Below are 18,554 nucleotides of genomic sequence, written 5' to 3' on the forward strand. Positions count from 1 at the left end.
CTAGTAACTATAGAAACTAGGAAAGTACAAAGGGATCACTATGGTGGGAGGAACAATAGCGGGGGGGGGGAATAACAGGAGACAACTGACTTGAAGGGGGGCAATAAAGAAAACAAGGGCATCTTTAATATGGGAGTGGAGAGGATGGGAAATACAAAAGAGGAGAGGAGGGTAAAATAACAGTGATGTCAAAAAAGTCAAAAGGAACCATACTATCAATTATCTACATGAAAATACTTGTAATACATGTAAGTCAATACTTAAATATATAGTATAAATAAAATTTTCCCATCTGAATTGACAACACTCCCCTAAAAGCCATAAACTGTCAAACAGAAACTTAACACTAGATTGAAAAGCCACCTTTTGAGTTGCTAGCCAAGAGACTCTCAAAAACAACTTACCTAAAATCCTATAAAACAATATATATACATGCAATGAGAAGTCAAAGACTTTGTCATTGTTTAAAGGATAAAAAAAATTAAGCACAAAACATTATTAGCCAACAAAATGGATTTAAGTACTAGCAATCTTATTACTAAGAAATATGAGATAGTATCTACTGTGGTGCAATGAAAATTACAAATGTCCAAAGATCAAAAAGAAGGCAAGCAATCTGATGATAGCCTTTCATGATGGAATGTCTAATTAAGTGAAAACCTTATATGTAACATCTACACCCATCTCGTAAAATAGCATAGTTTGCACAGAAATAAAGGCCCTATTCAAGGAAAGCCTATTTGACATGAGGTGCCTGACATTCACATGATGTGTACAAATGATATATTTCAAATGACATCACAATTTCTATTTTATTAAGATAAAAAACTAGTCTTCCTCAGCACCCAAGCTTTGTTAACTTACCTGGTCATAGAGCTTCCCCACAAGTTTCAAGTGTTTCTCTCCACCCTCCTGAAAAATTACCCCATTCCTCTGTTGTGCCATAAGCAAACAGAGAGGAAGAGCAAGATCATGGTCCAGTAGTGCATCCTTTAATCTCTGAGAAGATTTTTTAGTGTTTCTGATCTGGCCGAAATAACCACCCTGCATAACAAAAGACAAAAATTACTGCTATATGCAATGTATCCATGCCATCTCACTGTGAAAAGATACACAAGAAAGTTGAGATATAATCTGTAAAATATTTCTGAGCTAGAAGTTATAATCCAAGCACATGGGAAATAGAGGCAAGGTGATTAGGACCATCCTCAACTACACATGTTTGAGGCCAGCTTGAAGTGACTACAGAGACTCTGTCTTTAAAAAACAGAATAATAAAAAGATATGCCTGGCTTAATATAAAGCAACACCAGAATAAAATAAGGCATTTCTATAACCTATATACATTCTCCTTAACAAATCTGTCTTAATGATTGCTCATTATAATCTGGCTAGTGGTAGTTCAACTGTACTTAAACTCATTGTTTCCATTTTCCACTTGGTAATATCTTACAAAGGATTATTTTCTTATTCAGTGAATAATTTTAGTAGATTGTGATAGACATTTATTCCAGTGGAAATATCAAGGAAAATCTTTTCAGTACAAATATAAGTTATTGTCTTTTATACTTTTATGTATTTTAAAGTTCCGATTACTAGTGTTTTACAGCTCTTAAAGAAGAAGGTAGAGCCCAGCAGTTGTGGAGCACACCTTTAGTCCCAGCACTTGGGAGGCAGAGACAGGCGGATTTCTGAGTTCGAGGCCAGCCTGGTCTACAGAGTGAGTTCCAGGACAGCCAGGGCTATACAGAGAAACCTTGTCTCAAAAAAACAAAAACGAACTAACAAAAAAGAAGGTAGCAGTGGTTTTGAGAGGAGAACATGTATGGCTTTGACATTAAGCTTTAGGTAATTTGATACTGTTTGGACTCTATACTATGATCACATACACAGTATTGTCCACTTATCTGTGGCAAGTATGTTCTACAACCCACAGTGGAGAAATGAAAACTGTAAAGATATGAAATTCTACACAAACTATGTTTTTCCTATGCATATATACCCAATGCAAAGCCTAATTAAGCACAGTAAGAAATTAGCAACCAACCAGACCCCCCCCAGCTCCCAGGAACTAGACCACTAACCAAAGAGTACACATGGAGGGATCAATGACTCCAGCAGCATATGTTGCAGAGGATGGCATTGTCAGGCATCAATGGGAAGGGAAGCCCTTGGTCCTATGAAAACTTGATGCCCCAGTGTAGGGGAATGCCAGGGCGGGGAGGCCGGAGTGGGTGGGTGGGTGGTTAGGTGGGTGGGTAAAGGAGCACCCTTGTGGAGGCAGGGGGAGGGAGGATAGGATAGGGGGTGTGTAGACTAGAAACCCGGAAGGAGAATAACATTTGAAATGTAAGTAAATAAAATAACCAATAAAAAGAGTAAAAAAAAAGAAATTAGCAACAACAATGAATAAAACCATCTGAATGATACAATAAAAATTATGTAAATATGGTCACTCTCCAAATATGTTACTGCTCTGCATTGACATTCTTATGATGACATGATATGAAACAACACTTAGGCATAGTGATAAAGAATTGGAAACTATGAGCAAAGGTTACTTGAATACAAGCATTTTGCAATATAGCCGGATTGATAACTAGGACTACTGTCCACGTAGCCAACACAGCAAACAAAGATGGCTATTATATGACTAATGAGTAGCTCATAAAGTGTGGATACGATGGCCAAAATGATCATTTATATGCTAAAAGTGAGCAAGGAGACAGGCAAACAATTTTATGATTCTATCTCAAAGTAAAAAACTATAATTTATTTACTTATGGATATTCTTCTCTTTAATTTTAAATTGTGGTTAACTATGGGTAACTGACAACTTGAAAGACAAAGCCATGGTTATAGTGGAACAATAGTTCTTTCTTACCTCAGCCTTTAGCTGTTCCCCACCAGTCATGGCCTCTAACTGCTCCATTGTCATTTCCTCTGTAATTTCGATGCCTGCCATTTTTTGTACCACTTCTTTCAATATTAGCAGGTCAAAACTAATACAAAATTTAAAAGAAATACAAAAAGACAAGAAAAGTATTTGAAGTTAAAACTACAAGTATGACAATAATAAAACATAATAAATAGTCCCCTGAGAATCATCTTTACTTACATAAAGAATGAGAGACAACAGCAAGACTTGTCTTTTAATCTTATTTTCAAAATAAATGTTACATCTATTCTAGTTATACATTAGTACAATGAAAGTATTTCATGTTTCTCTTTGATTTATTTTTATCTTGATTAATTTGAAGCTTGAAGATAGGATACAAAATTAAAACTAATTTGAAACATCTTCGGGTTGGAGAGATGGTTCAGTGGTTAATAGCACTGACTGCTCTTCCAGAGGTTCTGAGTTCAATTCCCAGCAACCATCTGTAATGGAGTCTGATGCCCTCTTCTGGTGTGTCTGAAGACAGCTACAGTGTACTCATATAAATAAAATAAATAAATCTTAACATTAAAAGAAAAGAAACATCTTCATTCTCCCTTTACCCAAGCTTCATGTATTTTTCCTCTAAGTTTTCATTTGCAGTTTCCCTTCACTTCTTCCATACACACCCCGCCTCTACCGCTCTACTGTTTTGATTGTCAGTAAGTACGATATGTCCTCTAAGAGTTTATGTGTTAAGCACTTAATCCCAATCTGATGGCACTATTTTTGCAAGGTTCTTGAAACTTTAGGTGAGATCTAACTAGAGGAAACAGGTCACAGAATGTTATCTGTCTCTATGTCTCTTTCACTTCTCATCAGACCCTCCACACCCTCCTTCTCTCACCTCTCTCTCTCTCTCTCTCCTCTCTCACCTGTCTCTGTCTCTCTCTGTCTCTGTCTCTGTCTCTCTCTCTCTCTCTCTCTCTCTCTCTCTCACCTCTCTCCCACCTCTCTCACTCACACACACACAGAGAAAGTAAAAGAGAAAGAAAAAGAGAGATAGTCAGCCTCTTCCTTTCTTGCTGATAAATCTATTTGCTCCATACAACCTTAACCCTTGATGTTCTGCCTCATAGCACGCCGAAAGCAATAGTTGCTAACTCTAGACTGAGAACTCTGAACTGAGTAGAAAAGAATCCTCAGTTTCATGTTGTTTCTTTTAGGAATTTGTCACAATAATAAGAAAATAACACCAAATACTTCAGAGAATGAGTGGGGGAGAAAATTACTTAAGCCATGGACTTTTACTCCCTCAAATATCTAAGAATGCATATTAGCATAGAGCCACTTGCTCACACAAGTGCAGCTGTCACCAAATTTAGTAACTCTTAAAATTTGATCTACTGTTTATATTTCACTTTCAACAGCTGCCCAAAAAACATGTTTCTCATCCTCCAATTCAGGATTCTCAATGTTTGTTTTACAGCAAAAGCCATCTCTCTAAAACTCCAAGTAACAAAAATGAAAAAAGCCCTGAAACATTCATTCATAGTTTAAAAAGAGAAGAGGAAGAAAAGGAAAACAAAAGGGAAAAGTGGCAAGTTGTGATACTTGAGCCTAAAGTAAAAGGTTTTGTAAAATAAGCATCACTTCTAGCTATGTGTTAACAGGTACACATTTTTGAGACAAAGCCTCCCTATATACCCCATACTAGCCTCCAACTCATGGTCTTCTTACCCAAGTGTTCTGGATTTATGTTTCTCTTTGATTTATTAATAGTAAAATAGCCATCTCCCACCACATCTGGTTAGGGATGTACTTTAATCTGCAACATTTTGAACTGTCACTGGAAAAAATACTTTATGACCTCTATAACTTTCTGTAATTACACAGTATTTCCAAAGGTGAAAGTACAACTATCAATGTACAAGTTATGAAACCAAGGTGTATTTTTCTAATATTCATATCAAGGGCTTCTTTTCAATGTGCCATGCTTTCTTAAACCAGGCAGTTTTATGCAAACAAATACACAACTACCAATATATCCAAGCTAACAAATGTGGCATTCAACTGTTTTAAAAATGTTTTAATTAAATGGCCACAAATATGTATTGAAAATAAGGTAAACTAAACTATAAATTAAAATGAGTGTTCTCTCGGCTTATAAAAAATGAACAAGTAAAATTATAGGAGTGACAGAGATGACAAAGCTACGAATAGTCTCCTGTCAAAACCCAGAGGCTATATATCTTCAACGTTTTCTCAAAGCCAAAATAGCAAAGTACCTGTTCAAAACACCAAAGAGTTTTTAATTTTTATTGAATGCCTATCAGAAATCTTCTAAAAACAATATAGAGTTATTTGATTATAATCAACCTACTGGTACTAATGTTTAACAAATCTATTTAGTCAAAGCCTAAGCATTGCCACTGGCCCAGAATAAACTTCAGTATTTACATATCAAATTCATATTCAAAAAGTATTTTTCCTGTATACTCCCTTACAGAAAAAGCTTAATAGTAAAATAAGTTAACTGTCCTTTTAATGATGTATATATGTGGCCAAATTTTATAGTACTATAGAAACTATTTCTCTGTATTGACTCCTAGTTTCTCTTAAATATTAAATAGCTGGGCATGGCAGCACACAACTTTAATCCAAACATTTTGAAATGTTAAATGAAGATTTCAATTCTGAGGACAACCTGGACTACAAAATGAGATTTTACCTTCAAAATATATATTCTATAAATAAGTAACTATTCCAGTTAAATCTGTGTCTTTCAAAGTAACAGTAATCTCAACATTTTAAAACCACCAGAAGTGTTTGAGTTATTCAAGTTCATCTCCATATAATTTACCTTTTGCCCGCCTTTAATTGATTGGCTACATACTGAAGAAGACCAGCAAGATCAATTGGGTATTTACGGAATACTGCACCACAGAAACTAGCCAAACCTATATGAAATAAAAAACAAAAATAGTTCATTAGATAAAAAAAATACAGTAAGTATGATTTCAACAAATTTAATTTCTAAAGCAAAATGGAGGTATGAGTAATTTCTTAAAAACTTTTATTTCATGTGTATACATGTTTGCTTACACATACATATGTGTACCATGTTCATATCAGATGCCTAAGGAAAGTACAAAAGGTGTAAGATCCCCTGGTGGTATGCATGACTGTGAGCTGCTATGTGAGTGCTGGGAAACCTGGTCTTCTTGAAGAGCAGCTACTGCTCTTAACCACTGAGGCTTCTACATTTTGACTGTATAACTGAATGGAGTTTTACCACAGTAATAGCTAATATTTACTAAGCATACATAAGTAAGCACATTATATTAATTATTACAATAATTGTCTTAGGTTAGTATAAACCTACTGATGAGGTAAATGGAAAATAGACGGGTCACATGACTTGCTCCTGGTCACAATACAAACTAAAGCAGTGATCCAATGCACCCTGACCAACTAGGACTCAATCATGCAGAATACCAAATAAACTCAAACAACTAAATGCTCACCCCTAAACAGTTTTGAGTCAGAAATTATTATTTACATCTGGGAACATACTACAGTTGTAGACAGCAAAAGAAACAGGTAATTTTGCTAGAAGCAGAATGCTATTGTGTAATATGTAAGGGTGTCTTGTTTGCGTGCGTGTGTGTGTGTGTGTGTGTGTGTGTTTGTGTGTGTGTGTGTACTATGTGTATGCCTAGTGCCCAAAAGGATCAGAAAGGGGTGTCAGATTCCCCAGAACTGGGATTAAAAAGGGTTGTGAGTGGCCACATCAGTTCTGGGACTAGAACCAGAGTCCTCTAGAAGACCAGTCAATGCTTTTAAATGTTGAGTCATCTTGCCAACCCTAGAAGACCAATTTTAACCAATAGTCCCTATTATTTCCTGGAGAGAAAGTGAAGACAAGAGGAAGATTATCTAACAGTCTATAATACTTAACAGTTATTTACTAATTACAAAAATAATTAGACAAAACTTAAGTCCTGACTTAAGGAGCTTAGAGTACAGTGGGAAATTCAGATTCATATATACTAGACAAGGAAAGAGTGTAATCTCTATATATCAGTAAGTTAGAAAGAAAGGGAATGTCAGCATCCAAACACTTCCCCAAATTCTCCTATTTACATACTAACTCAGCCCTATCTCATTAAACTTCCAAGATCAGATGACAATCAACAAGTACAGGGTGGTATGGTCAGAGACAACTTCCTCAAATTATATCATAGTAAAAAATTAGTCTCTTAAGTAAAGAAAAAAATAAGTACTTAATAAATCTCCATACAGACCCAAGGTCTCTGACACTTTGCAGAACAAGCTTAGTGACTAGACACTGTCCTGAGAAAAATGAAAGTACTTACTCTGCAGCCAACTTGAGATGGTTGTGTCATCATGTTTCATTCTCTCCTTTTCTGGATTAGCTAAAGCTTCAATGATACAATCTTTTATACATTAAGAAAAAAATTATCAGAACATCAGTAACAAAGACCCTTAAACCCCCACATCTTCACAGAGGAATGAAAATAGCCACCATACTCACTACTTATCGACCTTCTTTCCCATCTCCTAACAAGTAACATCCCACCTGTATCAACATGCTTGATAAAATGAGTGTCTCTCCCTTTATATCACAAAAAGCACTAACATATGTGCATGCATACACATGCACACATACACAATTTCCTTTTCAATACTTAGTTCTGACAACAGATCAGCTGATTGGACCAATTGGATCATTACTAAGGAAGTCAGAGAAAAATTAATCATTCAGCATTTAAATATAGGAACACATGAACTCTCTATTTTGCTCCACATGAAAGGATACAAGCCAAGACATCGTAATTCAATGAAGTGAGGTATTTCAGTGAATCTACTACAGGTGTTATTAAGTTATCATATTTCTGGATTTGTGACAAGATCTGAAAGATCAGGAAAGAGTAAGTTGCATTAACTAAATAAAAAGAAAACCTTCTATGCTAAGTAAGGTTCATACTTTTCTAAAATTAGAAATAATACAATTAAAGTGGTTCTAGGCAGGCAGTGGTGGCACATGCCTTTAGCTCCAGCACTCGGGAAGCATAGGTGGGAGGATCTCTGTGAGTTTGAGGCCAGCCTGGTCTACAGAGTGAGTTCCAGAACAGCCAGGGCTACACAGAGAAATCCTGTCTTGAGAACAAAACAAAGTGTCTCTACTGTTTTGCATTTATATAAAACATTATCACTGCTATAGAGTGTTTTCCTAAGGGTACATTCCACTTAGGAAACAACTCCAAGAGGTCTAAACTTGGCTAGTCCTGTTTTAAATGTTATTTAGAGTCTCTAAAATGGACTCTGTGCTTCCCCCCACCCCACCCCACCCCACCCCACCCCACCCCACCCCACCCCACCCCCAGGTACATATTTTTTTCTTTTCCCAAGTGAAAGAGAAAACATGGAGTTTGGTAACTAGGAAGGTTGAGAGGATATGGGAAGACTTGTGGGAGGGGAAAATATGATCAAAATATACTGTATAAAAATTTCAACAATGATAATTTTAAAAGGAAGGTATCACTGTTATAACTGAATCAAAGTGAAACATTATTCAGATGTTTTTAAAACCTAACAGTAATTCTGTTATACATTACTAGAAAACAGATCAATGTGCTAAATTCTATATATGAAAATTTTGTTTTTAGCATAAAAGTGGTATTTCATCTGCTTTTTCCTAACATTGTAAAATTTAGTTCATTTCATTTCCACTTGTACTGATATGAAGACAATCAAAAGGAAAATCTTTTAAAATAGTATTAACTTCAAAACGTACATAATCAAACAAAATTGTTGGATTGCTGTGGCTCAGCTTGCCAATTTGTCTTCCTGAAGGCTTCACATTTTCCTTGGTTAGACGCCTACGAAGGGAGAGAAATGTCAAGGCTCATACTAAGTAGCGTTACTCAGGATGCTGGTAAATGTCGCTATACTAAGTAGAAAACACAAATACATCAAATGGATCCATGCAAACAACTACATTTTCATCCACTCTGAAGCAAAAGGTGGACTCTCTAAGGGAATTTCAGAGTTTAAGTGCTTGTTATCTACTAAGGATAAAACTTACTTCAGTGTATAAATACATGAAAACTTTTTAAAAAGAATCATATGTATTTTAGTTTTACAAGGTTTCACTTATCAGTTCAAAAATTAGTTCTCTCATTTTCTTATTCAAGATACACAATTTTTAAAATCAGTAAATTATATTCCTTTCATTTTTTATTCCTTCTGTGATCAGCATACTTTTTCTAAGATTCTAAAAGTCTGCCAGTGAAATCCTAAAACTTAACACAATTACAACCCAAAAATGTGAAGCTTTTTTGGACATGATTGCATAATAAACACAGAAACTCTATAAATAGCAACAAGTGAACAAATGAAAGAAGCTTTCTAAAAGGAATGTACATCTAGCACCACTAAATGTTCAAAAATACATATTGAAGTAAAGTACAAGTTTGATTTGTAATTCAAGGAATGTAACCATTTTTAATAATAATGTTACGAAGCTTCTTGTGAGAAAAGCAAACCAATAATTAAATGATGTAATCATCAGCTGCTTCCCCTTCTTGTTTCCTATAGCTTAGTTTCTCCTTTTCCCTGACAATGGAGAAAAGAGACCATTGGTTTTAAATCTGAAACCATATTCACCTCAGCCTTTAACTTAGTACAACCCTTCCCTATTTCAAACCCTGCTCCAGGTGGTTCTCCTACTAGCCTCACTCACATAAAAGTGTACACTTTTTATTCTATTCCATTTGTCTTCACTACCCTGAAGAAAAAATAAGCAAAATTAAACAAATATTCTCTTGACAGTGTCCTACTACCTTCAAGCTACCAGAATGTCAAGCATATAAAACACAATTGATGAGCATTTGAAGAATGAGTGATTTGAAAAATCATAAAAATATACAAATAATATACTAATATATTCTACTGTCAATGTAAAAAGTTATAGCAAACTCATAAAGTTTGGTATAACAGCTAAGCTACAGCTAAAATGTAACAAAAATCCAAGTATATTAAAAAGTTCTATACATATTGCTCTACACTAAATAAAAATTTGTATTCATGTATGCATTCATTCATATTAATGCTTACTACGACAAAACACTAAGCATTAGGTATATAAAGACGAAGAGTAATTCTTGCTCTCAAGTCTGGCCTAACTAAAGACACAGATTTAAAACCATGGTTTCCCTCCCCCACTCCCCCGTTGGTTGATTTTTCTGACACAGCCTCATCTTGGTAGTAAACACAGCAATCAAAGTCATTATCTTCCTGTCTCAGATTACCAAGTACAAGAAATTCAGAAGTATGCTATTATTCCTGACAAATGTTCTTTTTAAAAAGATAACAAATTTGAGAATAGCACTTATATCCAATCAATAACATTAAAAGTTTGTTTGTCAGTATGTGCTGTGGAGCCTTCAGAAAGCTGACACTCATGCACACTTTCTAAGACGAATTGAATCACCAGATGAAGAGGGAAAAGCAAGCAAAGGGAAAACTTGTACAAATAAAGGAAACCAAAAATACATACAAAGGAAGTAAGGCTAAGGAGACCATGGTGCATTTAGGGAAACAAGTAGGTTCAGTACAGCTTTAGGTGTAACCATTAGGAAATGAGGTAGGATATATGGTAGGAAAGATCAAGGAGTATCTCACATCACCATGACATAAAGTTTGACATACAACCTGCCAAGTATTATCAAATCACCCAAGGATTTTGAAATAAAAGAATAATTCAAGGTACTGTACGATTCCAGATAAAAGAATTAAGGTTGTAGTTATACAGTAAAGAGAATCGAGAAAATTAGTAATAAGTATTATTTTAAAAAAGCACTCAACTCAGTGTCTAGCACAAACAGTATATGTGTGTATATATATACACATATGTAAATATATATAAAATATGAATGACCTGATCATATCATACATATAAATAGATATATAGACAAAACCTGATCTGATTGCAATAAGATAGAGAATATATATATATATATATATATATATATATACACACACACACACACACACACACACACACACACACACACACAGAAGCTTCTGAAGCTAAAACTCTCTTGGGTTCATTAAACTGAATAGCCTCTCCAGCAATAATTTCCTCTCCTATTAACTAATTAGAAATTTCATTCTGTCTATTGTCACACCTCATTATAAGCCAAACTGTGACCAGGTTCATGCCTGTTTTCCCAGTAGCCAATATCCAAAGACAATATCACTGGGCAAACACAGTATCATTGCAAACTACTATACTTAGTGAAACCAAAGAAAATATAACTCTAATTAGAATAACTGTAAATGAATTTATAAAATGTTAGACAACTGTCAAAATCCTTGTTGAAAACTAATAGAAGAGTTTTTAGTATCTAGACTAATACTCGCATAAAGTATACAATTTTCATAAGCTTCAAATAACTTACAAGAAAGTAGAATGAATATCATTCTTATGAACAGAGTTTGATTCCCAAACACACATGAAGTAAAGAGAGAATCCATCCTCACTCTTCTGACAACCATGTGCATACTATGGCACACATACACCCACACCTACCCCCATACACATACATAAATCTATAAAATATAAAAATAAAACATTAACTTGTAATTAAAATGAGCTAACATAAAAACTAACTCATTCTAGCTGCAATATATAATCAGTTATACCTTTAAGAAATATTTATAAGCTTTCTCAAAACTGACACTCTAAGCAAAATAGCTGAAACAAAGTAAATTATATCCAAACATATTTGAGGTAAACAAAAATAAAACTTACTTCATGATATACTTGGCTCTGTCTATTGTTTGAGCTTTAACTTTTACTAAAAGTGGGTGACCATTATAAGTTTCATTCTTCCACTGGCCATATAGACGATATCTTTAAGAAAATGAGGTGAAAATTTAGAAACTATTAAATGCTTAGAAGTAAATATACTAGAATTAATAGACATTAATAATAACAATCTGAATAAGTATTTACCTATGCTGATAGGGAAATGTCTTAAACATTCCCCAGAGCTCCTCAGACATGCAAGCATTGCAGTCCATCAAAGAAAGAGATGGAAGTAATACCTGGTCAGTAATGCTAAGTAAACAACTAAGGATAACTTCCTAAAAAAGAAAGCAAAAACAATTATTTTATTAGAAGGGTCATTTCAATATATCTTCAAAATAGGGATAAGTCTTAAAGGAATTATCATTTTTAAATCTCTCTTTCACAGAGAGAGAAAGAGAGAGAGAGAGAGAGAGAAAGAATATGAATGTTCCCCACCCTATCATTGTCTTTTCTCCATCTAAGATAGTAAATGAAGTAAAAGAAACAGAGAAGGTAACAAGGCAATGAGAGGCTTAACCTTTTTCCTTATACAGTATGGAATCTTCAAAAAGAGGATATTAATCTTCAAAGAAAGTTTTCAATGAGTTGCCAAATGCTGTACTGAACATGTAAAGTATAAAATAACTATTCCTAAGGATAGCTAAGTCTTGTTCACAGTAAAATCTTCAGCATGCTATATCCTGACAAACACACCCATTATTTAATTCTTTCAGTTTCTTACCGTTTTCTCTTTATCTTCTTGTTTGCTTCCATCAGACTGAAACTAAAATTTAAAACAATAATAGAAAGTTGATCACTGCCTAAGTTTATAATCTGAAAAGTTATATATTACTTGTTTGCCTTTTATATACATGTATATTTGAAATATAATTTATCACTAATAAATGTATCAAATGATCACATATATTTTTAATCTCTTAATAATTTTAAAAACCCATGAATTTTAAGTATAAATCAGGGGAGGGGTGTTAGTCCTATATGTGTGTGTGTGTGTGTGTGTGTGTGTGTGTGTGTGTGTGTGTGAAAGAGAGAGAGAGAGAGAGAGAGAGAGAGAGAAAGGCAGACACAGAACTAGTCCAAATTGACCTTGAACTTTTAATCCTCTTGCCTCCATCTCCCAAGTCTTGGATTACAGGTATGTGCCACCACATGCAGTTATTGTAGTACTGGGAAAGCATTCTGTCAGCTTATCTACATCCCTAAGTTATCAGTTTTAAGTGCCAATTCTTTTCTCCTTACAAACCAAAGCTTCCTAAAACTCATATTAAGCATTAATTATGAAACTTAATGAAACTGTAACCATCACAATCATTTAGTTCTAATGTATTTACATTTTCAATCCAGGTCCTTCTCAACCTTCCTAATGCTGCAGCTCTTTAATACAGTTCTTCATTCCTCTTGTTGTAGTGAACCCCAACCATAAAATTATTTTTGTTGCTACTCTTTGACTGTAATTTTGCTACTAAGCAGTGTCCCAGTTCCTAAGATCACTGGAAATGGAAATATGTATTTTCCAATCGTCATGACTCACAGGTAGAGAACTGATATGTTGCAGAATCAATAAAATCAAATACTAATGCAACCAGAAGTCAAAATTAAGAAAATGAACTTTAGTTGCATTATAATTCACCACCACTAAAGCACTCAACAAAAAGTAAGTCCAAAATATTTGGGACACTGCTGACAGAAGAAAAAATAAATTACATCTTGGGTCTGTACTATCCCAAAACAGGCTGAACCTTGAAGTGACTTGTTTGACAATGCTGTCTAGTCACTTAACAACAATACTTTGAAAGCTAAGCACAGTGACTCACTCCTATAATCTCGGCACTTGGAAGGCAGACCTCTGAGAGTCTGACATCAGCCTTGTCTACACATAGTGAGTTCCAAGGCAGCTAGAGCTACAAAGAGGATCCTGGTCTCAAACAAACATGAAAAAATGCTAGTGGTAGTCTGATGGTTTGTATATGCTTAGCCCAGGGAGTGGCACTATTTGGAGGTATGGACCTGTTGCAGTATGTGTGGTCTTGTTGAAGTAGATGTGTCACTGTGGGTGTGGGCTTAAGACCCTCATTCTAGCTGCCTAGAAGACAGTCTTCCCACTAGCAGCCTTCAGATAAAGATGTAGAACTCTCAACTTTACTGTGCCTTGCCTGTCTGGATGCTGCCCTGCTCCCATCTTGATGATAATGGACTGAACCTCTGAACCTGTAAGCCAGCCCCAAATATATGTTGTCCTTTGTAAGATTTGCCTTGGCCATGGTGTCTGTTCGCCACAGTAAAACCCTAACTAAGGCAGGTGCCTATAGGTGTATATGTGTATAAAGGTAGAAAATCAAAAGTACAAATAAAGAACTGATACCTAAGGACAATCTAGACATGAGGGAAGCATGGGGAGAAGAAAGCTAAACATTCAAAGGGTATCTGTATGCTTCTGAGTAGTTTATCCGAGGAATCTAAGTGTTTTATTTTACCTAAACAATAATTTGAGATACATAACATATTTTCTTTTTCTAATTGGCAGGTTCAAGAAAATGTGGTTCTCTTTCACAGATACAGCTAAGTCAACGTGTATTTTGTCAGCAAATAAGGAATTCAACTATAGAAGGGTAGCCGGGAAGAAAAAAAATGAAACAACTCTTGTTTGTTGTTGTTTTGTGACAGAAAACTGGTAACTCAGGTAACATATAACCTATAACAGAGCAGAAATGAGGCTAGGCCATAATCAGAAAACCTAGGCTTTATTGCTTATTACCATTTAAGGCAGTTAGGCTGCCCCTTTTCCTACTACACCGTGATTTAAATGAGCCTAACTCACAGTAACTTAAATGGTTTGCTTCCCTGAGTAATTTAAGTGAGTTGTGAATGTCCATATGTTGATTCTTTATATTTCATAAGCAAATAAAAATTAAATATGAAAAACAAAACAAAGCTACCTAGAAAAACACTAAAGCTTCCTATCAAAAACTGATTACAGCAAGGATTAAACAGAAATAATCAGGGGGGGACATACAAATCAAAAGCAAATTTTTAAAAATAAGCACATTCTACCCCATTTATATTTTCTTTTTCTTTTAGTTTACTTCATTTTAGATGAGGAGTAACATAGAATACTCAATGCTACCATGAACACCACGCTGAAACAGGAGAGGAAAAGGGTCCAAGGAACCCTTATTTACCAAGTGTCATGCACTGAGCTTTTGAACAGAAAGAAGACATAGTTCCCATCTTTGAGGTGACAACTCTTAAGCTACAAGATGTCTGAAGTACTTTCAGCCTTTGAATTTTAAATTTAAGTAAAACAGCACTCAGCTATGTTTAGAAAGGTCATCATCAAAATGAACTAAGAGGTTCCAACATCACTCTATAAAGGCAGTGCAGATGACACTATATAACAATATTCAGCACCAAAAAATAATAGTGATAGGTATTTCATCAAGACAGGCTTAAGAGTTGAGAAATAAAGATGGAATTATAGACAAAAGTAAACAAAATAGCTTCTTATAATTAATGACCCAATTCCAGTGCTTTTAACTCATAAATATTTCAAATGCTGCTTAAGACTATACAGTACCTCTGTTTTAAAAAAAAAAAAAAAAAAAAAAAACCACAAGATTTGTAACTAGAATGTCTGTAAAAATTATGGTACTATTTCTACTTACGTATTCTTTACTTACTTAGTAAGTATGGTATATTAGATTTAAAACTATCTCAAATATGCCTCAAAACTACTCTATGAAAAAACCTTTTTGCTAGAGAAGATCCAAAACAGGTTCCATTAAAAAATCATTTTGAACCGACTTAGAGAGATGGTAGAGCAGTTAAAATCACCGACTGCTCTTCTAGAGGAGCCCAGGTCTGATTCCCAGTACCCATGAGGCAACTAGCTCTAACTCCTGTTTTACAGTTACTATCTGTAACTTCAATTCTAGTGATCCAACTCCTACTTCTGACCTCTGCAAACATTGGACACATATGCTACATAGACATAAGTGGAGCCAAAACACCCACACACATAAATCCAGATTTTTTTTAATAATCAAGTAAAAGTAAAATAATTTAGAACGTCTGAGGGAAGTGGCATATGTCTGGAATCCAAGGATCTAGAGGAACGAGAATTCTGAGTTTAAAACAAGCCCAGGCTAATTATCAAAATAAAATAAGAATAATTTGGAGTTTAAATCTAAGTTGCTCTGCCCCTTCTCTCTGACTCTTTTCTCTCCCTGACCCCTTTCTCCTTCTCTCCCCTTCCCCACCCTCTCTCTCCATGTGTTCCTGACAGCCCCTTACCCCTCTCTCTGTATCCTTCTCTGTCCCTTCTCTTTCTTGCCTCTACTCTCTTCTCAACTCCCCTTCCCATGCCCCTAAATAAACCCTATTCTATACTTTAAAAAAAAATCTAACTCATTGGTCTACAGAGTGAGTTCCAGGACAGCCAGAGCTACACGGAGAAACCCTGTCTCAAAAAAAAAAAAAAAAAAAAAAAAAAAAAAAATCTAACTCATAGAAAGAGAGTTACAGGAATGGGAATTCTATATTGGAAATTCTTTCATATTTTCCAGCACTAGATATGGCTATATATAAATAGTTCCCATCATAGAACAAAAAATATGTGCATATAACTTTTGAACAGATTATGGCTTAAACATTGAATCCATTTAAAGAAATGCAGTCTTATATTTTAGTTTGGATTTCCCCAGAAGCAGACCATACTCATGTGCAAGGATGTAAACCTAAGAAGCACCAATAGAAAATCAGCCATGTGGATTTAAACAAACAAACAAAAAAAAAGGTTCAATACTCAACAGGTTCTGAGTCTCTAGAAATGTCTTGAAGACAATCAATTCTTATCTTTCATTGGTTGAAATCTGAGCAGAGGGCCTATCAGATGACTAGTGGCAAAAGCACCTGGGAACAAAGTAATGACCTGAGATTGACTCCCCAGAACCCACAGAGTATAGACACACAAACACACACACACACACACACACACACACACACACACACGCATACGCACAGCATAAATATATTTGTAAAAGCTGAGGAAATGAGGTATGGTATTAGTTCCCTGGCAATTCCTACCTTACTTGTGTGTATAGCACATGATCCCAGGAATAAGCAGTGAGAAACCAGACATCATGCTAACTACTTGTTGGAACAAAATAGTATATGACAGTATTTGCTATGTCCTGAGCTTTTAAAAAAATGAATCCTAATGACATTCTGCTATACTCAAGTGCCTTTTCAGCCATCATCAGAGATGCTTCTTCTTGCAACAGATTGGAACAAATACAGAGACCCACAGCCACACATTACATAGAGAGTGGGAGAGCTTGGAATACTCAGCCCTAAAAACAATGTCTACACAAATCCCTCCCCTCCAAGGCTCAGGAAACCCTGCAGAAGAAGAGACAAAAAGAGTGTAAGAGCCTGAGGGGATGCAGGACACCCATTCTTCAAGAAGTCTGATACAGAGGAACCTTTCATGAAGTATGGTAGAATTAGGGGTTTCTCTGTTCATAGAGGTTTTGTCTTCAAACAGGTTAAGGACAGAAATACCCAGGATGCTAGAGCAGAGAGGATAGTAGTGATTGCTGGTCAGATTTTAGATTATATTAGTCACTGCCACCCCTCTAAGCCCAAAAGGGAGGATCAAATATGCTTATATTATAATAACAATCTGGTCTTTGGACCAGCAGCATCAATATTACACGGAACATATTAGAAATGCAAATTTTAACCATCTAGCCCAGGCCAACTGATCAGAAACTGAAGTTAGTGTTAGTATTCTGTCTAAACTCCACCTCCGCAGTTACCTGGCAACAGCCAGGTGTGCTCCTCCCCACAGTTACCCGGCAACCGCCAGGCAGGCCTGATCCACTATAAAAGGGGCTGCTTGTCCCCTCCTCTCTCTCTTACTCGCTTACCCTCTTGCCCTCTCTCTTACCCTCTTGCCTCTCTGTCCCATCCCCCACCTTCCTCTCTCTCCAAGTGGCCATGGCCGGCCTCTACTTCTCTTTTCTCTTATCTCTTCCACCTTCCTCTCCCCACCTTTGCCCTTTCCCCTGAATAAACCTCCTCCCCCTTGGAACCGCGTGGTCTGGAGTGGTCTGTTCTGAGCTGCGGTCGGACTTTTTCTTAAAAGAATAGTGAGGGCCCACAATCTGCATTTTATTAAGCTCCACAGGTGATTGTGATACATGCTACAGTCTGGTAAACACTCTACAAGAAAGTCTTACAGACTTCAAATTTATTAAATATTTTCACACACAAAACCAGAGAAAATGATTAAAATTAGAATAAATTATATGATTACATTATTTTTTTTCTAAGTACATAAGTTTCATCCTAAAAATAAGAGTTGTAAAACAACCTCGATACACAAATAGAATTTGTTACATAAATTAAATTGCAAATACACTGCTTGAATCTAAGGTCTTATTCAATATTTAAAAACAAATTTACGAATTCTAATTGGATCTCAATAAGTCTTTCAAAATCAACAGTACAGACCAAACTGACTGGTGATCATAAAGCTTTGTTTCTTTAAGGCTTTGTTGTGTTAAGTTACATTGTATAGAGAAGAAGGTCTCATTATAAGGTTCAGGTGATTCTCAAACAACTGGGGCCTAAATAGTCTCCTGCCTCTGCATCCCAAATGCTACAATTACAGGCATGTATCACCACATCAGGTTGGTAAAATAGTTTAATGAGCAAAAATACACCAAATTTCTACTTCATACTTGGGTGCTGGGGGGGATTCTCTACTACAAC

The 18,554-nt window shown here is 35.5% G+C and overlaps 1 protein-coding gene across 3 annotated transcripts in view; it reads right to left on the reverse strand.

The window, feature by feature from the left end:
* Positions 1–18,554, reverse strand: part of Thoc2 (THO complex subunit 2) — a 108,967-nt gene that overhangs the window by 33,520 nt on the left and 56,893 nt on the right. For all 3 annotated transcript variants that reach the window (XM_076918504.1, XM_076918503.1, XM_076918505.1), the window contains 9 exons: positions 12,502–12,543; positions 11,925–12,055; positions 11,721–11,822; positions 8,700–8,784; positions 7,722–7,815; positions 7,258–7,338; positions 5,742–5,838; positions 2,885–3,002; positions 865–1,044 (listed from right to left, as the gene is read on the reverse strand). In XM_076918504.1, the coding sequence (XP_076774619.1) occupies positions 865–1,044; positions 2,885–3,002; positions 5,742–5,838; positions 7,258–7,338; positions 7,722–7,815; positions 8,700–8,784; positions 11,721–11,822; positions 11,925–12,055; positions 12,502–12,543 (930 nt within the window). The remainder of the gene's footprint in view (positions 1–864; positions 1,045–2,884; positions 3,003–5,741; positions 5,839–7,257; positions 7,339–7,721; positions 7,816–8,699; positions 8,785–11,720; positions 11,823–11,924; positions 12,056–12,501; positions 12,544–18,554) is intronic.

The sequence above is a fragment of the Arvicanthis niloticus genome, chromosome X (assembly GCF_011762505.2).
Source record: "Arvicanthis niloticus isolate mArvNil1 chromosome X, mArvNil1.pat.X, whole genome shotgun sequence".
NCBI lineage: Eukaryota > Metazoa > Chordata > Mammalia > Rodentia > Muridae > Arvicanthis > Arvicanthis niloticus.